The sequence below is a fragment of the Fusarium poae genome, chromosome 3, assembly GCF_019609905.1.
Source record: "Fusarium poae strain DAOMC 252244 chromosome 3, whole genome shotgun sequence".
Classification (NCBI taxonomy): Eukaryota; Fungi; Ascomycota; class Sordariomycetes; order Hypocreales; family Nectriaceae; genus Fusarium; species Fusarium poae.
Window position 1 is genome coordinate 2139188 of NC_058401.1, and position 25151 is coordinate 2164338.

The 25151-nt window shown below is 47.9% G+C and overlaps 9 protein-coding genes across 9 annotated transcripts; 5 read left to right on the forward strand and 4 right to left on the reverse strand.

Annotated features, from left to right (window-relative positions):
- Positions 1-1937: 1937 nt before the first annotated feature.
- Positions 1938-2329, forward strand: TIM9 (protein transporter tim9; the record flags this gene model as incomplete). The annotated part of the gene is made up of 3 exons (XM_044852567.1): positions 1938-1945; positions 2015-2084; positions 2144-2329. The coding sequence occupies 3 exons, from the start codon at positions 1938-1940 to the stop codon at positions 2327-2329; spliced, it is 264 nt and encodes an 87-aa protein (XP_044705237.1).
- Positions 2330-2886: 557 nt separating this feature from the next.
- FPOAC1_008123 (uncharacterized protein) lies at positions 2887-8535 on the reverse strand (the record flags this gene model as incomplete). The annotated part of the gene is made up of 4 exons (XM_044852568.1): positions 2887-4221; positions 4272-7409; positions 7459-8371; positions 8465-8535. The coding sequence occupies 4 exons, from the start codon at positions 8533-8535 to the stop codon at positions 2887-2889; spliced, it is 5457 nt and encodes a 1818-aa protein (XP_044705238.1).
- Positions 8536-8998: 463 nt separating this feature from the next.
- TRP1 (bifunctional tryptophan synthase trp1) lies at positions 8999-11336 on the forward strand (the record flags this gene model as incomplete). Its single annotated transcript, XM_044852569.1, has 2 exons — positions 8999-9318; positions 9368-11336. The coding sequence occupies 2 exons, from the start codon at positions 8999-9001 to the stop codon at positions 11334-11336; spliced, it is 2289 nt and encodes a 762-aa protein (XP_044705239.1).
- Positions 11337-11992: 656 nt separating this feature from the next.
- FPOAC1_008125 (uncharacterized protein) lies at positions 11993-13559 on the forward strand (the record flags this gene model as incomplete). The annotated part of the gene is made up of 5 exons (XM_044852570.1): positions 11993-12176; positions 12224-12421; positions 12473-12576; positions 12629-12859; positions 12915-13559. The coding sequence occupies 5 exons, from the start codon at positions 11993-11995 to the stop codon at positions 13557-13559; spliced, it is 1362 nt and encodes a 453-aa protein (XP_044705240.1).
- A 472-nt stretch (positions 13560-14031) lies between these two features.
- FPOAC1_008126 (uncharacterized protein) lies at positions 14032-15184 on the reverse strand (the record flags this gene model as incomplete). Its single annotated transcript, XM_044852571.1, has 3 exons — positions 14032-14754; positions 14805-14957; positions 15011-15184. The coding sequence occupies 3 exons, from the start codon at positions 15182-15184 to the stop codon at positions 14032-14034; spliced, it is 1050 nt and encodes a 349-aa protein (XP_044705241.1).
- An 810-nt stretch (positions 15185-15994) lies between these two features.
- On the reverse strand, positions 15995-16570 carry CWC21 (RNA-splicing factor; the record flags this gene model as incomplete). Its single annotated transcript, XM_044852572.1, has 2 exons — positions 15995-16289; positions 16341-16570. 2 exons carry the CDS (start codon positions 16568-16570, stop codon positions 15995-15997), a joined length of 525 nt encoding a protein of 174 aa, XP_044705242.1.
- Positions 16571-16977: 407 nt separating this feature from the next.
- Positions 16978-18228, forward strand: FPOAC1_008128 (uncharacterized protein; the record flags this gene model as incomplete). Its single annotated transcript, XM_044852573.1, has 1 exon — positions 16978-18228. One exon carries the CDS (start codon positions 16978-16980, stop codon positions 18226-18228), a length of 1251 nt encoding a protein of 416 aa, XP_044705243.1.
- Positions 18229-18977: 749 nt separating this feature from the next.
- Positions 18978-20171, forward strand: FPOAC1_008129 (uncharacterized protein; the record flags this gene model as incomplete). Its single annotated transcript, XM_044852574.1, has 3 exons — positions 18978-19626; positions 19690-19907; positions 19962-20171. The coding sequence occupies 3 exons, from the start codon at positions 18978-18980 to the stop codon at positions 20169-20171; spliced, it is 1077 nt and encodes a 358-aa protein (XP_044705244.1).
- A 2001-nt stretch (positions 20172-22172) lies between these two features.
- Positions 22173-23440, reverse strand: FPOAC1_008130 (uncharacterized protein; the record flags this gene model as incomplete). Its single annotated transcript, XM_044852575.1, has 4 exons — positions 22173-22216; positions 22266-22822; positions 22872-23214; positions 23323-23440. The coding sequence occupies 4 exons, from the start codon at positions 23438-23440 to the stop codon at positions 22173-22175; spliced, it is 1062 nt and encodes a 353-aa protein (XP_044705245.1).
- Between the last annotated feature and the right edge of the window lie 1711 nt (positions 23441-25151).

The window sequence follows — 25151 nt, forward strand, 5'->3', positions numbered from 1 at the left end:
GCGGTTGTAGGTAAACTTTGAATCTCACTTAAAAACTCAATTGTTACTGCAATGCAGCCTTCCGTTGATATCGGGTTGAGTATCACTATCATTGAGTCGTTACCGTTACAGTGCAGCTGCGTGACTCCTGCAGGCAACGTGGAATATAACACGGGTACAATACCAGTTACTCAGGTACTAGTAGCAGTCGTTAAATTCTTCTATAGAACTGTTGTGTGTTCAATCAACAGAATAGAGGATCATTTGAGGGGACGGTTGCTGCAAGCGGATGCTATTCTTTGGTGGATGTGTTGGTGCTGAGCAATATGTACTAACTTATCTGAGTATCCACCTCTGGTGCAATTGCGTCGTGGACAGACATGGACATGGAAATAGATTTACCAGGATCCAAGCTTGGAACTCAATCAAGCTGATCACTCTATTTTGTTCTGTTCTGCCCTACAACGGCCGGCAAGGGATTGGACTCTCCACAGTGACGAGACATGACCGGCGATCACAGCTCAACTCAGATGTCTTGGAGTAGATTCTTGATTCATCAACGTCTACAATGAAAAATACTATGTTATCCGTTGAGATTGGCATTCCTTATCACGCACTTGAGTCACTCACACTTGCAGAAAATAAGGGCCCTCCCAGCTGAAACGACTACTGCAACCCAGCTGTACCAACGAACTGCTTATAGATCATGATAATGGAGCCTGGCACTAGAAGAAGATACGTGAAAGAAATAAACCATGGACTACAGTCGCAGGTGCCTGGATTGTAGGTCGTTGGCTGCCTCTAAATGTCTGGGTGCTTGCTCTTGATCTACAGGGCTCTCGATAATGGACCACCTTTTCATTTCAATACTGGACTAACAACTTGTTAGGGTGCATATCCCAATCTTACCTCGGTGCAACCGCATCAAAAAATAATTTTGATGGGTAATAAACCGGATCAAGTCAGGTCAAGCCAAGTCGTCAAATGATTTGCAACCATCCATTGATAAACACATGGATAGTACGGATATAGTACTGTATCTACGCAATCATCGACAATCAGGGTCCTGCCGCTACGTTTCCATTTTTGGTCCTACTACCCAACGTTATCTCCAACTACGTCAAAGAGTTGCAGCATCACACGTCAGTCTCTTTCTTCAAGTCGCCTGCTGCGCCTCATCCAATACCGAAAAGAGAAAGCACTTGTCAGTGGGATGCCGTGTCGATCAGTGTTTCATGATTTTGCCATCTGTAAGTGAAATACACACAGGAATAGAAACATTCCTCTCTCGGTATATACATCACTGGTCAGCTGGGCTTGATGATAGCCTGTAGGCACCCAGAGTACGTGGTGGGCTGTAAGCGAGTTGGCTTTTTGATCTACAGAATAACAGTGAGGGGTAACTAAGCGGGGATGTTCTCGCATGAACGATATCCTTATGATTAGGCACACATTACGTGTGAATCATCTTGCAAAAGACAAGAATAGATGTAAAACATCAAGGTCAAGCTTGCAGGCAGTCAGGCTGGCCATTCTATTTGGTGGTTGGAGAAAAGTATCCCCACCATCATGGATACCTGGCTACGTCAGACCAGACCTTGCCCGAACAGAAGAAGTAGAGAAAACAGCACGTTGAAAAGCAAGACACACTACATGAATGAAATACAACATACAAAAAGTTATAGAATTGATTCGGCAATATTTACGTAGTGCGTGATAAGACACACAAAGAATCGTAGCTGTAAAGTCAGGTCCGGTAGTGTAGACTTAAGCTCAACCAATCCGGGGTAAAACGATAATGCGATCCCGCTGATAAGCCGAGCCTTCCAAGCTCTGTGCTGCTTATCTCAATCCTGGCTAAGGATACAAGGTCAAAATTTCAACATCGACGTCAACCCACCACAGCGGCCCTATAACCTCTAATTCATCAACCACATCACCACCCCCAACCCGCCAAAATGGATATGTACGCTCTCTCTCTCTCTCGAAAACTCTCCGGCCGATCATTATACTGACCATGTCTTTCCAATTGCAGGCTTTCAGCCGCCGAGCAGCGCACTCTTGAGCAGCGCATGCAGAAGCGCCAGGTCAAGGAGTTTATGGGTGTATGTCTATCCCGAGACAAATCGTTTCTACCGATCCAATACTGATTACCGTCATGTAGGCTTTCGGCGGTCTTGTCGAGCACTGCTTCATGTCCTGCGTCGATGACTTCACCTCAAAGGCCATTTCCAACCGGGAAAGCGGCTGCATCAACCGCTGCGTCCAGAAGTGGATGGCCTCTCAGCAGCGCATCAGCGACCGCTTCCAGGAGCACAACGCCCAGCTCACAGCTCAGATGAACAAATAAGCCCGACAAACTCGGAATCGCGGCGTGTACGAATAGGAAGAAGGATATACCAACATAAAACTCCGCACGAGATCTACTCTTATGGCGGCAAATATATACTGGAAGGCCGTCTCCCAGGATACCGGAAGGGGATGGAACGACGACGATGATATCGGGCGCGGCAGGTTTTCTGTAGCGCCAAACTGTACTTCTACATTATGAGGGGTATAGACATGAACGGTTGGGCTTGGATCTAGCTGACTCCACGGAATGAAAATATGACCCATTTCTCTTCAGTTATCAAGTCGATAGGAAGACTCGCTGGTCGTTTCTATTTTATAGTTCAAACATGGCTCCCCATGCTAAAAACATAACAATTGTGATAAAAGAAAGACGGTATTGTGAATACCTAGGCATAGTTCAATCGCTGTAGCCATACATTATCAAATTAATCAGATAATAATCTATTATGCCTCTGCACAATGCACATGACCCGTTTCCAACGCCAATGACCTAAGATACTACTGGTACTATACATCTTGGTAATAATCGCTATTTTCTCTAAAACCTCATCATATTCAATTCTCGGCCTCATCGCCCAGCACATCCCGGATGGCGTCCAGTTGAGCCACAGCTTTCTCCTCCAAAAGACTATCGTATGCTCCGGCGACGGGCTTCATACCCCGCCAATCCATTTCTCGTTGCCCTAAAGGCATAAGTCGCTCTTTCAGCAGCTTCTTTGTGCTCAACCAAAACTCGACGTTTTCAAGAAGGTTTGCTGAGTCCCATTCGACGTCCGGAATGTCCCGGTTGTTGTTTACGCGAAGGGCAGCAAGCACTCTTGTGAGAAGAGCCAGGGAATGAACTTCAGAAATAGCCACAAGAGTCAAGTAGTGAGGTGATGCTCGAGACTGCGTGCGGCTTGCCCCTGGTGCCTCAAAACGGTCAACGCTTGCCTCCAATAGATGTGGGAACTGGTTCAACACGTAGGCAACCTCTGGAGCAATGGTAGCGCCCAAAGCTGTAAGCAAGTTCAACATCAGAGGAAGTAGTCCCTTGGCCCAGATACCGTAGCAGCGTTGCACAACAGGAGAATCCGAGTAGGGGGAGATGTTAGATTTGAGCATAAACTTTGTCAGATTTGCTGATAGAATGTTGCTCAAAATACCATCACAGGCCATCTGCTCGGCAACCAAAGGCAGAGTAGAGAGTTCAAGCAAGAATAGCATGCTCAGCTCACCATAAATGGGGTCGCCTTGGTCAGACAGCCTGTCGGCCCAAGAGAAGAGGGATGACACGGCATGAAGAACTTGATGCTCAGCCATGATGTTGAGAACCTGAGTCTGTGATTGCTCCATGTTAGGCAAGCTGAGGCATGCTTGGAGGATGGCTGTAAGTAGTCCGAGGTCCTCTGGCGACACGCTGGTTTCGCTGTCGTGAACCAGGCTAACTAATGCGCGGAAACCTCTGCCAACGACGCGGTCGAGGACATTCAGCACAGTTTGTGTAACTGTCACTGTGGTTCCCTCAAACACATCTTGGGTTTCTTTCTTACCAATGGTGTGGTACGCACGCAGGGTGACAAATAGGGCTTTCAGCAGGGTACGATAATATGAGATAGACTCAGGTCCCCAAGGCTCTTCAACTCCGTTCATTGTACCGACAAGAGTCGAAAGAAGCTGGTTGATGTCCTTCACTGGCACGGAGGATTTGACAAGACGTTGAATCAACACAAGAGCGAGGTTGGCCCGGGATTCAACCAACTTGAGGAAAATATGCTCAGGTCCAGGAATGCCTTGGTTTGCATTTAAGCATTGTTGAGCAACCTGCAACATTTGTTTCTCAACGGTATCGTTCTTGGGTAGGCATGTGGAAAGTTCAACTAGCAGGAACTCCCAAGCATGGAAAAGGGCCTAGTTATCAAGTTAGTTAGGGTGGCCGGAAATGGGAAAAGTTAACTTACAAGCTGAGCATCGACAAGGGATAAGTTCATGTTTGCGCGTTCCATCTCTGCCTTGAAGCCATCATCCTTTCGGGTCTTCCAACCAGGGTCAAACCGGAGCATCTCGTCAGCACGTTCGAGGTCATAGTAGTAGCTCTTTCCTAATTCTCGTGGCTCAAGGGCAGTTCGTTTGAAGTAATCAACGGGACAGTCAGAGTACTTGTTCGAAAAGTTCCTTGCAAAATTGTTGTGCAAAGACTTGTTGTAGCCTCCAACCTCAACTCCGTCGCGAAGGTAATAGTCGAGATCGCTGACGAGATTCTTTGCCAACTTATCCGAATTGCCGAGATGTCGTGAATGGTATAGTTGCATAGCAAATGTCTCAGCAACGTACGCGGCAAGTCTCGCCTCAAAGCCGGCACGCACAGGATCACTCTTCACAGTAAGGTTGGATGGCTTGAGTTCTCGAACATATGCTCTGAGACCATCCAGGTACGCTGTGTCTTTTTGCAGTGTGAAAACGGTCCAGGGCCAGAAGTTCTGAGCCGAGGCAACGAAGTCAAGTATGACCAGTGCTTCGCTTACTTCAAGATCCTTCAGCTTTCCGAGCTTGGCAAGTCCTGTGGCGAATACTGAGTTGGAAGAGACATCAGTCTTCTTCTTGTCCTTCATCGCCTCTCTTGGGGTTTGCCCTGTAAGAAGACAATTGGACATCCACTGTTGTCTGTTTCTCAGGATAGCAGAGAAAAATCTCCAAGTTGCCTTGACTTCGGTTCTCAATTCGAATGGCTTTCCAAGAGTCGACAGAAGTTGCAAAAAAGATTTGGAAATTTGAGGTCCTAGATAACCGAGTAGCGAAGGAGGCTCGCTTGAAGACTTGCCAGCATTCACAACCAAAGACTCGAGAAGCCACATCGTGGGTCTGCGATAATGGTCAGATGTTGCACACAGGCGTGCAAGCAGAGTCGAGCTCTTGAAGAGATAGGTCTCGATCATGCTGGAGGATTGCTCGAGATAATTTGCAACCCGCAAGAGAGTGGCAGATAGTTCTAGCACAGCGCTCAACTGTAAGTGAATCATCTCCACACGTCTTGGGTAGAGTGTGCTATCGGCCGTTGTAAATGCTGTAATTAGAGAGGATAAGAGAGGTTGGAAACGAAGAGACCCAGTAGAGGGCGAAATAAAGCAGTCGATGACATAGGATGCGGCTGGTCGAAGACAAGAAGTCAGGTTCTCTGAGGTAGATGAATCGCCAAGGCTATAGCTGTACGAGATGATTTTGTGCAAAATAGGCACGACGTCTCGAAGAATTGATGAGCGGCAAGTATCAGACGCAAATCTCCAAGTGGATGTGTTCTCAAAAATATCGACTCCTGCTTGGGCAATCGCATAACTGACCTTTGCCAGCACCTTGTCGGCTGTACCAAGCCAAGGGTTCAAGTCCGACTTGCTTCTGCCAGCAGTCTGAATACCAGCTCGACGTTGAACGGCTGAAGTCATCGCAGTGTCAATCAGATTACCAAACAGGCGTAGACAAGACGACAAAAATCCAAGCCTCTCCTGGACTAAATCGAGGCTACCAACAACCTTGGTGAGCTTCCCAGCTCTTGACTCGGAACTCAATAGCTCGCAGCGAGAAAGATAAGACCAAACCCTGCTGGGGTAAATTGGCAGAACCGCATCCAAGAATTGAATGCAAGAAGTAAGAATTGTCACGACGACATCCTCACTCTCTGCAAGATCGACCTGCATATAATAGTCCATTGTGTCACAGACTACTGTCAACAGATCCCTCCCACTACCCGCATCGATGTGCTTCTTAGCCTCGGAAAGAATATCGTTGTCTGAAAGCACTAGGGCTCCGCTTGTATCTTCTTGAGCAGCATTCAAGTATTCCATACGAATGAGTGTCGCGAATAGAGAGATGACTTCGGCTGTTTCCTCAGGTTGGAGCATTCCAAGTTCAGACTGATAGCCCTCCTTCATCAAGTTGATTTCCAGTCGCCGACCCAAGAGGGAAATCGTTGAGTGAGGGTACTCCATTGAGACGACTCTACCTGTATCTGTAACGAAGCGGCCATATGTCCCAGCGGGTATTCTATACGAATCATCTTCGGCACGCCTACCGCGCCACGAGGGGGATAATGAGATGATGGGGATGTCCTGCAGCAGGCAGAAGGTGTTTGTATTCTCATCCTCTTGGGCGAGTTCATAATCTTGAAAGTGATCAGGGAGAACAAATGTTAGTGTAGGTGTCGCCCGAAGAAGGTTGAGAATCATCTGCGATCGCTCGCTATCTCGAAGGCTAGTAGCGCTCGCAAGTGTCCGGCAGAGAGTGATGAAGGGCATGAACTCGTAAGGGTACCTGTCAAGGGCTTGCTGAAAGAAAAACTCCAGTGCGAGGTCATCGTTGAGCATAGACGCAAGGATATCCTGCTTCTCGGAAAGGTTTTCCTTCGACGAGAGATCCCAGTAATTTCGGCCGGCGCTAAGAACAGAAAGCAAGGCGCTCACGGGTTCTGACTGGTAACCGACAATGGGGTAGGAAACCTTGAGGAGTTCCAGGAACACATTGCGAAGTCGAGAACTGAGCAAAGGGGTCATGCTGCCTTCATCAGAAGGGCCTAAGCTTGATGCCATATTGGATATGACATCAAAGACTCGCCCCTGAGCTGTGACCGCCGATGCAAGCTGTTCCACAACGACAAGGTCCTTGGAGGCAGTCGCATTTTCAAGAAAGCCGTCAAACTTTGAGGATTCGATGGAGAAGATGCTGCCTGCCGAGTTGCGCCTTGCAACTGGACGAATCACACCTCCGGCCTCGAAAGTTTCTCGCGCATTCTGTTGCAGCAAGTTGTCCCGTTTCTCGGTTCTGGCTTGATAAGATACGTTCATGCGATGGAGGAGCAATGTCCAGGCGAATATGACAGGCGAAGCATTCTCGGAGTCGGCATCTGCTGCATTGAGTACACTCTTGTGAACTTGCTCGAGGACATCGGACGAGAGGAGATATGTGTCGTAGGTGGTATCGGCTTGAGTCGCATCCTCCTCTCTCTCGGAGAGATAGGTCAGTGAACGAGCTGGTTTAAGTAAAATTAAAGACACGGCAACTGAGAGCGTCTTCAGGGGTGTAATTAATGGAGCAATGCTTTCGTGGATCTGTTAAGAGAGTTAGTATAAGCCATGCAAGCATTCGAGTTGAGCATACCGGCTGAACGGCGTCAAAGAATCTGTAGACGTCCATCAACGAGAACCACTGATTAACAGCATTCGAGGGCGCAAACTCGTCTCCAAAACTATCCACTATCTGGAACACAACGGACAGGGCGTGAACAGCTTCAGTTAAAAGAGTTCTTATCCAGTCGATTTCAACCTCCTCCGTCACCCACTTTTCGTCAGTGATAGCTTTGAGACCCGATTCGATGCGACTCATGGAGTCTGTCAGAATTTGAAGATATGTAGGCAATAGAGGTTCCGCATCGTCGCGCGCAGGCAAAGTCAGTCGGTAAGTCTTGGCCAGGTCGAGATCAACATTGGCAAAGGTAGGTAGTCTCCCGTATAGCTTGATAGAGTTGGCGTAATCCGCAGACATCATAAAGAAACGGCGCTCGGTAAGGTATGTATCAAACAGACGTCGCTGTCTCGTCTCGGTTTTCTCGAACTCGGCCCATATCTCCTCAGCATCCAACGCAGATGCTGAGCCCAAATCTGACAGGAATCCTGACCCTTGGCCATTGTTAAGACCGGCAGCTTCTTGCAAGTTCTTTGCATCCTGCGATGATAGTGGACCACTAAGATGGCGAGCTGGGCGAGACTGGTGTTCGATAACGACGATGCGGAGAGCTGCAACTAGGTTGATTTTGGCATTTTTGCTGAGCCATTCGGCATCCTTCTTGATCGACTCGATATCGGGTCGCCCATCCGAGCTGGCGGGCACGTTGATCGGTGCTGTTTTTGTCTGAAAATCTTTTTTGGTAGTTTCGTCTGCGGGTGCGAAGGTGCTGGCAGGATCCTCAAGAAGACGGTGAACATAATCGTCGCTCAAAAAATCGATAACAGCAGAGCTCGTAGTCCTCTGTCCAGAGCTATCGGAAAGCGCAGTTGCTATAAGCTTCCATGAACTGCGTAGGTAGTCGGTTAGAATATATGTTTGTTTACATACCTAGGGACAGCCGCAAAAGATGGATACTCTTTGATGGGATAATAGAACTTACAGCAGTACCCTCTCCCCAGTCAGGCATTGCTCTAGGGAGGGGAAATATATGCGATCGGCCACCGGCGCCATTGCAAAGAGCGTCAAGAAGGCGACAGTGGCATGCGATGCATTACCTTTTGACTAGGGTAAATGCGAAGTTTGATGCTTGTTGACGCGCCTGGTCGCGATGAGCTTTGGCTGAACAATGTCAACTTTTTGGTAGCTAGAGAGCTCTGGTTTAGCCGGTGTTTAGCCCATAATTCACCTGCAACCGCTTATCGGTGCTTGGCCACTTTTTAAGTTGGGCGTTCAACGCACTGTAGGTCACACTGTTAGATTCATTATTTCTGAGCCTATAGGACAGTGCCAATTCAATTGCCGTGCACCGGTGAGCTGTACAAAGGCGAATTCACTTTCTTTGTTTGATGGTTTATTAACCCAGGTGAGTCACTCTTTCTCAACACCACCGCTTGATCTCACGAGAATCAATCAAACAAGAAGGAGATAACATCTTTAAGAGAGATCTCTTTTTTCTTCTTGTGTGTGTTCAAAAATGGGTTCTTCAGATATTATTGATCACTCTCCTCACCAAGGTGATCCCTCACCTCCAATCCCAACCGCTTCCAACCTTATTGTCATTGACAACTACGACTCCTTCACTTGGAACATTTACCAGTACCTTGTTCTTGCTGGGGCTACAGTTACTGTCTATCGAAATGACAAGGTTACTGTAGAAGAATTGATTGCCAAGAAACCCACCCAGATTATTATTAGTCCTGGACCCGGTCATCCCGAGACTGACTCTGGAGTGAGCCGCGATGTCATCAAACACTTTGCAGGCAAAGTCCCAATCTTTGGTGTCTGCATGGGACTGTAAGTCTCTGAAAGTCCCAAACCGTCAATGCCTCTAACCTCGTTACAGCCAATGCATCTTCAATGTCTATGGTGGAGAAGTCAGCTCCGCTGGTGAGTGGCTTCACGGCAAAACGTCACCTTTGACCCATGATTCCAAGGGTGTCTTCTCTGGTCTGAGCCAGGGTGTGCCAGTCACTCGGTATCATTCTCTTGCTGGTACCCACGTTACTCTGCCTGAGGATCTGGAGGTCTCCTCCTGGGTTGCCAAGCCTGATGGCTCCCCTGGTGTCATTCAAGGTGTGCGTCACAAGAAGTACACAATTGAGGGTGTTCAATTCCATCCTGAGAGTATCTTGACTGAAGGTGGAAGAGCCATGATCACAAATTTCCTTCGCATGCAAGGGGGTACTTGGGAGGAAAACACCCAGTTCCAAAAGTCTGGCACTGTTGCCAGCGACGACTCGACAGCGCCCAAGTCTAAACAGAACAAGAACATTCTGCAGCGAATTTATGAAAGCCGAAAGGCTGCCGTGGACGCTCAGAAGCAAATTCCGTCACAGCGATTTGAGGACCTCCAGGTCGCTTATGATCTGAATGCCGCCCCTCCCCAGATCCCTCTTGTTAGCCGGCTACGAGAGTCTCCCTTCGATGTGGCTCTCATGGCTGAGATCAAGCGTGGTTCTCCTTCGAAAGGCATATTTGCTCTTGACATCTCTGCTCCTGCCCAGGCTCGAAAGTACGCCTTGGCGGGTGCAAGTGTCATTTCTGTTCTGACTGAGCCTGAGTGGTTCAAGGGTAGCATCGAGGACTTGAGGGCAGTCCGACAAGTTTTGGACGGTATGCCTAACCGGCCCGCGATTCTGCGAAAGGAATTCATCTTTGATGAGTATCAGATTCTCGAGGCTCGGTTGGCTGGTGCCGATACTGTTCTCCTCATCGTCAAGATGCTTGACACTGAACTTTTGCATCGTCTGTACAACTACTCTCTCCAACTGGGAATGGAGCCTCTAGTTGAGGTTCAGAATGCTGAAGAGATGACAACAGCAGTCAAGTTGGGCGCCAAGGTCATCGGTGTCAACAACCGTAACCTGGAGAGCTTTGAAGTGGATCTCAACACAACCGGCCGCCTGCGCAGCATGGTACCAGAATCTACAATCATTTGCGCTCTTAGCGGCATCAACACTCACGACGACGTTTTAATGAACAAGAGGGATGGTGTCAATGCTGTCCTTGTCGGTGAGGCCATCATGAAGGCACCTGACGCCAGTGTTTTTATTAGTCAGCTGTGCTCTGGAACTGAGCCCGCAGCCAAGACAGATGCCGCATCATCTCTATACGTCAAGATCTGTGGCACTCGAAGTGCTGAAGCTGCGCGCAGGGCCGCCGAGTCAGGGGCGGACTTTGTGGGCATCTGTCTTGTTCCCAGTGCCAAGCGATGCATCTCTCACGAGACCGCCCTCGCCATTTCAGAAGCTGTACACACTTACCCCAGCACTCGAAAATACGAGACACAAGTGGCAGAAGTAGACAACAAAGCCAAGGACTTCTTTGAGGCTGCAACTCAAAGACTTCGTAGCCCCCGACCGCAGCTTGTCGGCATTTTCCAGAATCAGCCCCTGAGCGAGGTTCTTGAGAAGCAAAAGCAATACAACCTTGACCTCGTACAACTACATGGTGATGAGCCTATTGAGTGGGCCAACCTCATTCCTGTACCAGTTGTCCGATGCTTCAAGCCAGGTCAGGTTGGCATTGGTCGTCGCGGATACCACACAGTTCCTCTCCTCGATTCGGGCTCTGGTTCTGGTAAGCTTCTTAACGTTGCAAATGTTCAAGCTGTTCTTGAGAGTGATCCCGAACTCCGGATCTTTTTGGCAGGAGGCCTCAACCCTGACAATGTTGCTGAGTCTGTCAAGGCGTTGGGTCCTCTAGCTGACCGCGTGATTGGTGTTGATGTGAGCAGTGGTGTAGAGGAGGATGGGAAGCAAAGCCTGGATAAGATCACGGCATTCATCAAGGCTGCGAAAGAAGTTCGATAGAAGATAAAATAGAATTCTTTACCAAGAAGTCCCAATTGAAAAGAAAGATTCAAAATATATTCGTACATCCATTGACAGTGCGGAGCAACCTCACTTAAAATTTAAATGACTTGCAGGTGTGCTGTTGGTGTTGGCGTTTGTCGGGTTTGAAAGCTGCCCGGCACTGCAGCTCTTATTCACTGCCTCTGCCTCTCATTGTGTGGAAATCCAGTCAAATTCGCAGGCAACAGTTATTGCAATACTTTCTTCGTCTCTCCAATCCACATTTCTTCTATCTCTACATTCTCCCCTCTCCTTCTCTTTAATATCTCTTCATCTCTTCACACACTTCGATCTCATATTTGATCAATTCCAAGCATTTTAACATCCTATTCCTTCCACTGATCCTTTGTCTTTGTTTCCTTCCTTCACTTGTTCTCACTAAAGACTTTATCCAACTTGCCTAATCATATATTGTTCTATCCCTTCAGTGCCTACTGACACAAGCACGTGCTTTACATCAACTCTCCATCACTTCTTTCTACTTTACCAACTATATCAAGCAACACAAAAGGTATCGTTAGGTTCTAGTTACCTACACAAGCACTACTTTGCGTGGACTCTCCATTGCTTCTTTCTAATTTATCAACTGCATCTGAGACAACCAAGCAACACAAATGCCGAAACCAATATTCAAAGGAAGAGTCTTCGCTGCTGCGGGACCTCTTCCAGGGCAATTTACCGTCGACAATATGAAGCGATGGACTTCTCTACGCAAAGGCGTCTTCCTCGATGATTTCGACGAGACTGTCACTCATCTCCTCTGTACCAGAGAGCAATGGGACAAAAAGTTCCCCAGAAGTATGCCATCATCTCCTAATTCAACTACATCCACTTACAATGAGCAGTCAAACAGGCCTTAGAACGTCACAAGAATTTTCCAATCATTCACTGTGACTGGTTCGAATTCTCCACGGTCAATGATAAGAGGTTACCAGAGAAAGACTACTCCATGAGAAGTCTTCAGGCAAAGCAGAACGCCAAAAGACGAGAGAAAGAACGATGGGAGAAGGGTATTCAACAGGGCAAGAAATTTGTCAACACAAGTACGGCACCTCTCAATTGATTCTTCATGGTTCAGACTGACAATATCACAGACTTCTACCATCTCTATCGAGATCGTCTCAATTTTGTCTATGAAGTTGACATCACTCGAAATGATGAAACGACCGGCGAAATTGGCCAGAGATATACCCTCTATGTAAGTTCTATCATGTCGTAAGCAGACCCCTATACTCATGCTTTTTGCCTAGTTGTGGGAATCCAATGCAAAGCCCCATTTATACTTGTTCGCAGCCCGATTTCTTAAGCGGAAAGGCAGCACTCAACCGTCCTATCACCGCCCTAGTCCTTATGAAGGATTATGGCAGAAAGAGATGGACCTTTTCATGGATTTCTTCAAGAAGAAGACAGGCATTGACTGGCAAGATCGTGTGACTCTAGCCAATACGCAGCCAAGCGCATACTTTCAGTATGCTCCTCCGGTATATCAACCCCCCCCCCTGATCCACCCTGATACAATACACTAATGGTATGTAGACCGATGGAAGACCTGTCGGACGGCGTCTCCGACATGACCTTGACTATTGTCGAGAAATCAACGCGGAGATTCTAGGACTCCCATGGCCCCCAGTCGAGAACTCTGAGGGTGCGAAGGACTCATCAGAGAACGAAGCTGATGCGGGTCCCAGACCCTTTGAAGACGAAGACGTTGTTATGACCTCGCCACCTGATTCTACAGTTATTTCGGAGGACGGGTATCAGAAAAAAGAACAAGAGTCTAAGTCAGAGCAGGAGCAGAACTCCAATGCTGGTCCTGGAAACCCTAAACGTGATGGGGAAATAATAGCCTCGCCTTCCAAACCAGATGATGCACAAGCTGAGTGTGTTGCTCCGGCCACCGACACGCAATCCACCGGAACTGGACTTTGTAGCACACAAGCTGAGGGAAGACTCGAGACTCCTCCACATGATACGGAGGTAGACGCCACAAGTACCCCAACTGGCTCAACCCTTCCAGACCCTGGAGAGTATCCTAACTCTCCAACCAAACCTGTTACTCCAAACCCATCCATCGATGAGAATGGTATCTCAGAGTCGTTCGGCGGCCCCTCCGTAGTCTTTGACAAAGATACCGGGATGGGAATTTCCCTGGATTTTGAACCACGAGAACCATTAACCTAGGAATCCATCGGGAGGCTAGGAGATTTTACAGGTTTGCTCCCCTACCCGGGTTAGGGCCATTTAGACGATTTTTCTATGAGATCAATCAGAGCAAAATGAAATTAAGATCATCAAGCAAGCAGTGGTCATGGTGGCTATTGCTAGGAGCATTCGAATTTGGGCTTAGGCTTCACAAAAGGAGCAAGATTATAGCTAGGACATGGTACAGACTAGCTAACTGATGTGCATTTTGCACTTCTATGCATTACTAGAATTAACAAATACTAGAGCATATTTGCAACACATTGAACATGGGGCGAAAAACTAATGGCCAGGACTCATTGTGTGACAGTATAGTGGCATTAGTTTATGCAACAAAAGATATAGCCTGGTATTGCAGCCCTTCAGTTTATGTGTAAAGTAAGCTGTGACTACGTCGTCTTCGATAAAGATGGTATCTTAGCCTAATTATGTCTCGAACCTCAACTCCATCTTAGAATCTCAACTTTGGCATAAAGAAAACCACCAGGAAACACACGAGCATAAGACCGTAGACCATGGCATACAACTTGAGCCTCCCAAAATATCCTTTTCCTTCCGTCATCCTCTTCAACGTGCCCATTCGACCCCTTGCCGCCTCCATGCTCTGCTCCGTCTTATCCATACCCTCACTCGCACGACCTACTACGTCCTTATCTGCCTCAAGGGTATCAGAGAACCTCTGTGAGCTTGATTTGAGAGCACCCGCCATCTGCAAGATCGATTCGGAAAGAGCTTCCTGCTCAGAACGTTGACGGTCAAGCAAGGCCTCAGCTGTTGCTGTTGAAGTTTGGGGCGCGGAGGGTTTGCCGCGGGTGGCAAAGAGGGCAGCGCGTGCGGTTGAGTGTGAGGAAGGTGAAGGTGATGTATTTGCACCTCGTGGTCTGAGTGTTTGTGATGTTTGAGTGGGTTCTTGGGTATGTTGTACAGGTTTGGCAGTCTCAGGGGTTGCTGTCGAGGCGGGCACTGGTGGCAGAGTTGAAGCTGGAACTGCTGTGACTGGTATTTCTGTTGTCTCTGGGGGTTGTAATTCGGCATCATCGTCTTGCCCTGAGCTTTCAGTTGGCTGTCCTGTTGATATAGAGTCCATCATACTGTCGCTCGGTGTAGGTATTATCTCTGAGAGAATGTCTTCTTCATCGGTACTTGCGTCGTCGTCGTCTTCATCGAGTGCTACCTATCGATATGTCAGCTAATCGTTCGCCTCTTTTTCAGGTCAGCTCTCACTTGTCTCAAGTCTTCTAGTCGATCTAAGAGTAGTTCTAATAGCTCTCGTTTGCCGTTCAAGTCTCCTTGCACTTCAGCTCGTCGACCTGGAGCTTTAATTGCCAGCGCATCATGTTCCAATTTTGATAACGCATTTCGTGCGTAGTCGAGGTTCTGTAGCCAATGTCAGGTCGTGTTCGCATTGAAACGGCCATTTATTCTCTTACAGATGCTACCCTTGCTCTTTCAAACTCGCTGGATCGTAGTCTTCGTTCGCGGTCGCTATCGGTATGTAAAACAGTCTTCTGTAATCGCGAGAGTAGAGTTCCGAGCTCTGCTGAAGCAATATCAATTGCGCTTCTGTTAAGCGACGGGCTTGCTGATTGCGAAAGTCGCGCCATGGTTATTTTCTTTGGTGGCCGATCTCTTGGATTTGCGCTGTCTCTGCGACTGTCCTTGGTGTGTTTCAGTGACGTGTGAGGTTCAAGGAAGCTCAAGCTACGGCGGGTCTTTGTGGCTCGCGCCTGTGGTAAGCCACGTCGCAACTTACACCACGTCCCTCAAGTTGTACACACCAGTATTAATAAAATACTGTTCAGCAATCGCAATGAGAGGGTTAGTACTGTATCCTTATTTATACGTATGTCTATACTAAACAAATAATGAGAGGGAAGAGTATTTATGACTGTTTCGATTGTCAACCTTGTAATTTAACACTTTCTAGTTGTCAGTGACGGATTTCGTTAGACAGCAATTAGTACTACTTATAAACGTATTGTACACAAACGCAAGGGAATCCCGATACCTTCGAGGATAAAGAAAACCGCAAAGAAACATTACGTTTATATTACAAAGGATCATGTTCATGCAGCAAGTTTAGTTTGTAAGACAGACAGTCTTTGATGCGAAATTACCCTATACCAATGAACTAAAACAGAAGGGCACGGATACCCGAACTCAGTCCCAAAGTCTCGAACGCCTGCGCCATGTGTAGAATCGCAAACAAACAAGATCCGAAAAGACAATCCCCCAGCCTTTAATCATGCATACAGCGAAATCCCACTTCTCTTCATGCGTCCAGCCGTCGAAGATCGGAGTCTCTCGCAGCAGCACAGAGAGTACAGATCTGGGTCGGCCGATAAATGGTAAGTCTCCTCAAGACAGTGACAAAAAGACAAGAACCAAAGTCAAATGCACCCTCTCAGACTGGGTTAGTCCCTAGGTGGGCTCGCTTTCACTTTCTCTTCCTCCTCATTGTCCTCTTTCTCCAAGGCGCTACGTAGTCTCTCTTCTTGTCGCTTCCAGTGACTGCCCTCCTCGTAATCAGCACTGATCTTCAATGCTTTCCGTAGTCGCTCGCTCTCCTTGATTTTAGCATCGGCCATCTCGTGAACCTGGTGTTGCTTGAATGACTTCTTGGGGCCTCCCCGTCTCCCCGAGTTCATTTCGCCAAGCAATTTCTGACGAAGCTCATCGCATTGTCTGTCAATCTCATCTTCATCAACCCTGTGTTTGTTAGCAAAAGTAAAGGTATTACTGGGACATTACGGAACGTACTCTTCCTCCTCGAGCTTGTCTCTGAGATCAAAGACCTTAACCTCGACCTCGCGCTTGCGGTCATGCTCTAGGATTCCCTTGTCTGGCTGCCGTTGCTTATGTCTCAAGCTATCGAGGTCCTTGGGATAAGGGGCGCCGTAGTCCCGGGGCTTAATGTGAGCAAGGTTGCGCTGGACATAGCCCGAGGTGCCACTGCCTCGGGGGGTGTTGAGACCAACGTTGTCAGACATGACTGGTTGATGATTCTGAGCTCGGTTCTATAAGATGTAACGAATTCCCAACAGAAGAGATGATTGGGAATGGTATGTTATTACAAAACTTGTTTTGTTATGTTTGACAGCGACATGTGGATCTAAGTGATGTAGACTAGTTAGTAGGACCCTTCTGTGCCACCTATAGAGGTATGAGTGTCTCACCGCCTACCCTTTCCAACTGATAAGATAAGAACTGTCGCCCCTCCAATGTTGGAGGGGCATAGAATATTTCGACGGAATTTGTAAGTGAGTCAGTCAACACTTGAATACCTATTATCAGGACGACTCAATATTTACTTTCCTAAAACCGCTATCATTCGAATTTCAAATCAAGTATACGAATTCTTACTTAGTCGGACCCTACATTGCCCATTCAGTTCAAGATGCCTCACGTTCCTTCATCAGCTGAAGCTGAGAATCAAGACGATGTACCTGAGCTCATCTTCCCCCCTGTCACCAAAGACCATATTCAAAACTGCTCCTACGACTCTTGGTTTCCCAAATACAGAAGCTCTTGTCTCAAGTCTCGTATAATCTCTCTACCCCCAGCTTTCATCGAATACCTTCATGAAGATGGTATTGTCCTGGCGGACGATGATGAGCATCAAGACGAACCAGAGGAAGAGTGGCATGCATCATCCAACACATCTGCAAGACCACAAGCCCAAGATCCTGAATCATCAGACGACGAGGATGATGAGCCCGAGAGATTGCCACCAAACCAAAGATTCCCGGAGACACATAACCTCATCAAGGAGACCATTGCTGAATTGGGTGGCTCAGTAGCACCAAAGTTGAACTGGTCATCACCCAAGGATGCCAAGTGGATTTCACCCCACCAGAATACACTCAAATGTACGACACCCAACGACATCTATCTACTTCTCAAGTCGTCTTCCTTCGTGTCTCATGATCTCGATCATGCCTTCGATGACTGTACTTCAGCACCCCCCTCGCGGCCTTATGCACCCATTCTTGTTCTCAGACCATTCTTCTCTCCTCATGTTGCCCTCGAGTTTCGTTGCTTCGTAAAGCATCGAACGCTCATTGGAATTACACAAAGAGACCTCAACCACTACGCTTTCCTCGAACAGATTCGGCCACGACTATGGCGCAAGATCAAAGATTTTTTCCATGACAAACTGAGGCTCACTTTCCCTGACGCTAGCTTCGTCTTCGATGTTTACGTTCCTGAAAATTCCTTTGAGGAGGATGGACTTGGAAAGGTCAGACTGATGGACATAAACCCATGGGCTACTCGCACAGACAGTCTCCTTTTCGGATGGCAGGAGCTTTTGGAAATGGATGTCCCAAAACCTCTATATGGCACATCGAGCACTGAAGCTGGTCCGGATGTCAGCGGTGACGACACAGCTACTGAAGGGGAAGATGTTGACGAAGAGATCGAATACCACCCTGCTATGCGCCCCGAGTTCCGCATCATAGAAAAGGATGACCCTGCTGCTTACAACTTTAGCAGCCCACAATACTCGGCTCACAAGCTGCCAAAGGAGGTTGTCGATGCAAGCATGGCTGGTCAGGGTGGGCTGATGGAGTTTGCAATGCAGTGGAAGGAACTCACTGAAGGAAGAGGAGACGGTATTTGGGAAAAAGCTGCTGGTGCTGGTACATAGAGCATTTGTATACTGAATACAAGTGAAAGTGATATGAACATGCACCATCTCACTGCCTAAGAGCAGCTCAAGTTGGATTGGATATCTACCGAGACAAGTAGGATTGGAAAACAGCGCATATATACAGGTTAGCAGGTACCAGAGGAAAATACATATTCTGTTTTGCCTCTATGTTTTGTTGAACAAGTTCATTTTACGAGACAGAACATAGAAGATGATGAGTTTTGACAGTGTAGCTTGATATCATTATTATTTTGATGATCGAACCACCACTACTCACAATTACTTGAGGTGGCCAACTGGCAGCCCACCGATGGCACAGCGCCTAGGCAACGCGTTATCGTTTAATTTTATAATAGCAGACCGCGAAGATGATGCCCTAAAAATCACGTAAAAAACGCGATACAGCACCGTGCAAATGAGTTATTCGTACGCGCTCTGTTTACTGTGGGTCTGTTATTCCCGGTTCCCACAACGCGCTCTCTCACTCCCTCTCTCCTCCCACTCACCCCTCCAGCTTGTGTTCTCTCCCTTGTCCTTCCACTTTTCTTCCCTGTAACCTTATCACAACAACCACTCATCTACGTCCTTTTTCATCTGACTTCTAAATACACTCCATACCGTCTGTCTTCTAAACGCTTTTGTGTAAGCCAACCTTTGTATCATACCAACCTCAATACCTATCTCTACAGCGGAGGGGAAAAAAAAGAACATTTATTTTCTTTCTTTTTTTCGAAAAGATCACCAAGATGCCCAAGGCCAAGGGTCAACGCTCTGTGAGCGCCCGGAAGAACCCTATCTCAAGTCGATCTTCTCGACGTGGCCAGCAGCCTTCAAACGCTGCTCCTAAGAAGGAACGGGTTGACGAATCCGAAAGTGATGACGAAGAAAGCGCTCATGATTCTGAGGATGAGCAGTCAACTACTGGAAACGTACCCTCCGATGAATCTCACAATGACTCTGCCGATGGCGAGAGCAACGCTCTTGTGCCCGCCTTAGAGAGCATGGCTTTGACCATGCCTCAGCAGCCAGCACCACCCGGTTGGACCTACCAACTCGTGCCTATAACTTATCAAGGTGAGACCGCTGGTCAGGCCGCCTTCCGACTTTACGGTAAAGACCTCAACATTGACAGCGCTCTCACCAAGAGACTGTATGATGAACTTTCACTGCGTGCTGTCAACCAACGTCACCGAAAAACCAAGCTCAACATGACACGACGTAGCAACGCTGAAGCGCTCCTCGCTCATATTACCGGCGTACAAGTTCAGCACCCTTGCAAGAACTGCTCAGCTGCTGACGGACCTTGGCAAGAGTGTGTTATCTACGATGGGGAGATGTGCGGTAGCTGCACCAACTGTTGGTACAACGCCAGCGGCTCTCGCTGCACTTTCCACGGTAGGTTTTTTTCTTCTCATAGTCAACGTTACAAACAAGGAGTAACGCTAACAAATGACATAGATAACAACCAAACCTGCTTTTTTCTTCCAGCTCCTTACCCCATGGTCCAACCTGGGGGAATGCCTGCGCTGCCCATGGGTGCGTCTCCTATGCACACTGCCTCTGGCCAGTACTACTTGGGTTACAACAACCCACAGTCTCAGCACTACTCGGCCTACAGCAACGAGCAGTCACCTGCTCAGCAAGACACTCCCCTCGACCGCCTGCAGCGTATCGGTGTCGATGCTGGCAACTAGAATCTGCCTAGCTCCACCGCAAACCTGATCAACGAGGCCATTGCGAGTGGTATTTCCTCGAATCCTATGGATAGACTCATCGGCCGAGTCGAAGGTGCTGCCATCGAGCTTGGCAACCGTATTGGGGAATTCCAAGAATTCATCCGAACCCCTCAGGGACAACTCATGATGGGTCAGCGTACGACTCAGGTTGCCACCCCTGCCCTTTCGACTGTCGAAGAGCTTCCTTCCGACTATGAGAACTAAGTCATCCTACCGCTATGCTGTCACCTTGAGTGAATGGGCGCCCTTCCTGGGGTTAAACCAACCAGTCAGTATTCATTTACGCCCGAAACCTTGGTAGGCTGCGGACAATGGGGGAACAGCAAGAACCCATCGGAAGAAGAGAACACGGGAGAAAGAAAATGAACGAAAATACTTACTAGAGTAGAGCCGACGCAGTAAGTCCAACCACTTGAGGACCTGTTTTGTAATCGTTGGCTAACTGGATGTGATGTGCTAGGCTCATTTACATACCAACTCGATCCTTGGACATACAGAATCTTCATGGTTAAGCATCTTAACCGGCATGAGTTTGTTGCAACTTTTTCTGAACTATGTCCCAAGTTAACGATTGGAAATTATCTCACCCACAACTGGATGAGAAGGTTGAACACTGCATGTTTGTATCCTCTGGTCCCTCATACTGTACCAGGATCAACACTTGACGCTATTTCCTTTTGCGAGATTTCTTTTCTTTTCCTTATCATACTGGATCGATTGATTTTATACGGAACGTCCGCCAACAACTATCGGCATTCATATCTATGCCGATTCATCTCTTCACCGCACGATCATGCGTCAAAGAAGAGTAATAATACAGATCGCAGCAAGAACGTCGGCACAGCTAGCAATCTCCGAGGGCCAGGAGGGTTGCGAGAAGCAGTCTTTTTTTTTTTTACTTTCCTTTTTGCTTTTTGAAGAGGGAAAATCAGGGCCTTGGATCTGGACTTGAACAACGGCATTCGGTCAATTCTTATGTGAACCTACTGCGAGGCTCCGGGATGGTTCGTCCGTCCCAAGAGCGCAGTATGGAGACAAGGAGCATCATGCCAGTAGTTCAGATAGGATTGACCTGTATGTATAAAAGTGTAAATTGAGAGAATAGCACCATTACCGGGCCTCTGAACGTGAAATGATGAGTGAACTAACCAGGTATCCTTACCAAGCAGGGACAACTTTTTGAGATGTCTTAAACTACCTACTACCTGTGTCACTACATGGAGACAAAGTCACATGACTGTGATTCATCCGTCAACGGATCACCGTGTGCGATACCCAACGTGTCTAACACAGATCAGATCTATGCATGTCTCATCCCCAGAGACAATAGTCCCCAACCATCTGTAGGGCGAGTCGGGTTCCTTCCCGCTGAGAAACGTGCGTGGGTAGCGCTTGAGTGAGTTTTGACAAAAACAAGCATGCGGCGACAACAGGAGAAAACGCCGGAGACGGGGAAAAGAAGTTTAAGCCAAGAGAAAATGATTTTCAGACTGGGCCCATAGGGCAGAACACGTTTGAGACACTAAATTCGTTTCAAGGATAAGAGACGCGTGGAACGGATGAAAACTTTACAATGGATATACTTGTTAATTTTGAGAATTAAGCGTAAAAACACCATGGGCGGACGTGTAGACAATGCTAAAACAAAGCAGGTAGTGCGGAACGAACAATGAACGCATGGTAGGAAAAGAGCTTCGTAATTAAACAAAATAGATGACCACCTTCCATCCTCCTGTCGCCCGTACTGTTTAGATGCAAATAATGAACCTTTCCTTCAGCCTCGTTCATCACGCTCTTGAACGGGCAAATCATATCTTCCCCGACGTCGTGGGCGGCCGTGACCACTGGCCTTCGCGGCCCTATCGTCAGTGGTCGACTGGTCTTTAAATCTTTCTCCCTTTAAAAAGACGTTTTTGTGATACAAGGCAACTCCCATCCATCAGCCGGCAAAATCCTTAAATAGAAACGGAACCAAGGTCGACCTGGGCGCAGCCAAAACTAGCGGTATATCTAGTGTGTTGGATGAGCCGGACCATTGGTAGCCGACGTCGACCAAAGGAGTCGCGCAGTTAACACCGTGCCTCCGCTCCCTTGGCATGACGAGTACAAGAAAAAATCGTGAGCCATTTCCCCATGGCCCATCTAAGCAGTGTCGTTATTAAGATCGAGGGTATTCGTGTTTTAGTGACAGCAAGAAAAAATCATTTAGATAAGACCACAGAGACGAAGGTTCTCTTGGATGATGATATCTGGGATACGTTAGAACAAGTCTGTTTACAATGGTGAGTGAAAACTTACCGTTGACAGCCGCCATGACAAAGCGGATCTGAGTGGTATCGGTTGCACAAGTGAAATGGGTGTAGATCTGCTTGGTCTCATGTTGGTTCAAGCTAACGAAGCGGTTGAGGATGTAATCGCAAGCCGCAGCGTAGTCGTCGCCGCCCTCGTAATCGGGGAAGTAGTTCTTCATGGGGCTGACAGGCAGCTTCTCCTTGAATCGATCGATCTTGTTAAGGAACAGAATGATCGATGTTTTGATGAACCACCTTGAGTTGCAGATGGAGTCGAACAGAGTAAGAGCCTCCTGCATTCGGTTGACGGTCTCATCTTCGAAAAGGAGCTGATCGTATTCTGAGATGGCGACCAGGAAGAGAATAGTGGTAACGTTCTCGAAGCAGTGAATCCACTTCTTTCGCTCGGATCTTTGACCACCAACGTCGAACATTCGGTATGTAAGGTCGCCGATGATGAAAGTGGTCTCGGTGATACCTGTGGTCTTGACACGGGATCGGAGAACGTCCTGGTCGTTGGGCATGTAATCGGGAGCAGCGATACGTGCAATGTTGTCGAAGTAGCTGGGTATGGTTAGTCAGGCGAACAAACAATTGCACCGGTTTTACATACTATCGAGCAGAGTCGTTAAGCTGGTACTCGCGGGAGCGCTTGAAACACTCTTGCACACCGCGGTCCTTCCACAAAGCCTCAATTGCGCTGCCGACCTCTGGGGGAAGGACATCACCCTCAATCTGAGCTGGTTGCATGAAAATGGTCTGGACATGGTACTCCATGCGCTGGTCCTCAAGAGGCAGTTCAAGAGACTCCATAGCCTCGAGAATAACGCGCATTGATTGAACGGTGTTGCTGAAGATGATTTCCTTGAAGGATTCTCGCTCATCGCGCGAGTAACCACCCTCGTGGATGAGCTTCATCTGCTTCAGGATAGTAGACTTTCCGGATTCACCGGCACCTAGATGAATGCGTCAGAAGGAGTCCATGGTCATCGACAACAGGCAGTCGGTCGCGAAATCGTTGAATTTCTAGTCGCGAGAGAAACCTGAATGGATCGCAAACATACCGAGCAGCAGCATCTTGATCTCGTTTCGCTGCATCATCTTGTCGCGCTTGAGCTGATTCTCGATCTCCTCGTTACGGGCCTTGCCCTCCTTCTCCTCTGTGCTCATTCCGCAACCCATTGTGACGGTAGTTTGCTTTTGCTTCGGAACGGCGAAAAAGAATTACTGAAATTGATTAAATGAGATGAACGACGCGGTATTTGCTGTGTCGTCGATGTCGCAAGATATGGTCTGGGCTAAAGCCGTCGACGTTAGTTATTAACAATGCTCGCAGGTCGTGACGAGAAGAACGAAGGACTGTTTATGGCGGAGCGAAAGCACTTCCGACTTGTCAAGGTATAGAGAAGAGAAAAGAGATGAGATGGAAAAAGAAGCGAGACAAAGCGAAGGCGATGTAAGGTTGAGGTAAGGTGGAGTGTAGGAAGAGAAAAGGAGATGCAGAAGTAGCTTTGGGCGTAGCGTGGTAACTGGGGGGAGGAGGCTGCAATTTGGGGCACGACACACGAGTCGTGCCATCAAAGACCAAAGCAGAGTAGTAGGTAGAGTAGAGCAGAGCGGCCAGTGAACGCCAGGCCAAAAAGGCCCAGCCCAGGGCGGAATCTCTCGCACATCCCCTGGCCCAGGGGGTGGAGGGGGCCGGGGGACTCTAAGCGGGCTAGAGTAGGTAGGGACATTTTAGGTCGCCCAGGGGGTTGGTGGAGACTTGGGGGGCGTGTATGAGATTCTTTCTGAGTGATGGTTTGGAGAATCAAGATGAAGATGGATCGACTGAATGATAGAACATGATATTATAGTAGAATTATACTTACATATAGGGCTCAGTCGTGCGACTCTTGATAGGTTGTATTTGAGTGCAACAATTAGTTACGATATTGATCAATTGTTGATGAGAATAACGGCGGCAAATTAATCTTTTATTGGTGACGACGATTGCGAGAGGCGAAACGCTATGAAAGGCGATGGCGATGGCAGGTGGAGGGTCGGGATATCTTTTAGGCGTTATGGGAATGGTATAAAAGGTAAAAGTGACCTATGAATGGACATAGACAGACCCAAAAGCTGGGAGGGGAAATAAAGCAGATCCCAGATGTATTCAGAACAGGCGGGGATTTGGGAAAGGAGAGAGAAGATTTGAAGCCAAAGCAACAGTAGCAGAAGAAAGATGAGACGAGACGGACTGGATGGATGGATGCAAATGGGAATGAGAATCACAATGAGAGAGGGGGGCGGTCGGGCAGACCGTCACCAGAAAATGATGGCTGATTGGTTCATCACTTGGAAAAAGAGGCGTGCACTCGGGCCAGCTAGATGGGAACTGGAACTGCTAGAAGCCAAAGAAAGAAGAGAAAAAGAAAATGAGATGAAATGAAATGAGTGATGGATACCAGCCAAGAGCGAGGTACCGCTAGCTTTGCCGGAGATCCCAGCGATGGATCATGTATCTCTTTGGTAAACCTTACCTGCTTAGGTTGGTTAGAAAGGCTTTTCTGTTGCTACTATAGCGCCCTAGCAGGACGCTTTCATTTATTCGCATCGCATCGCATCGCGACGAATCTTTTTCATTGCCCTGGAGAGCAGGTACAGTCTGCAACAGTATGTACCCAGGTAAAAGCATAGACACAGTACTAGACATGGATTTCTTACAAAATGTCTGACCATTCTGAAGAATTCTGAAGCCGGTCAAAAAAGTACTGAAACATTATAGTCGCAAGGAGTTAGTGGTTGTCCTTCTGACTGAAGTGCCCTAAAGCAGACAGCCGGCGGCCGTCCGTCGTACTTCTTCCATGGAACGACAGCTGCGGTACATCCTTCCTTCACCTGCACTGTACCT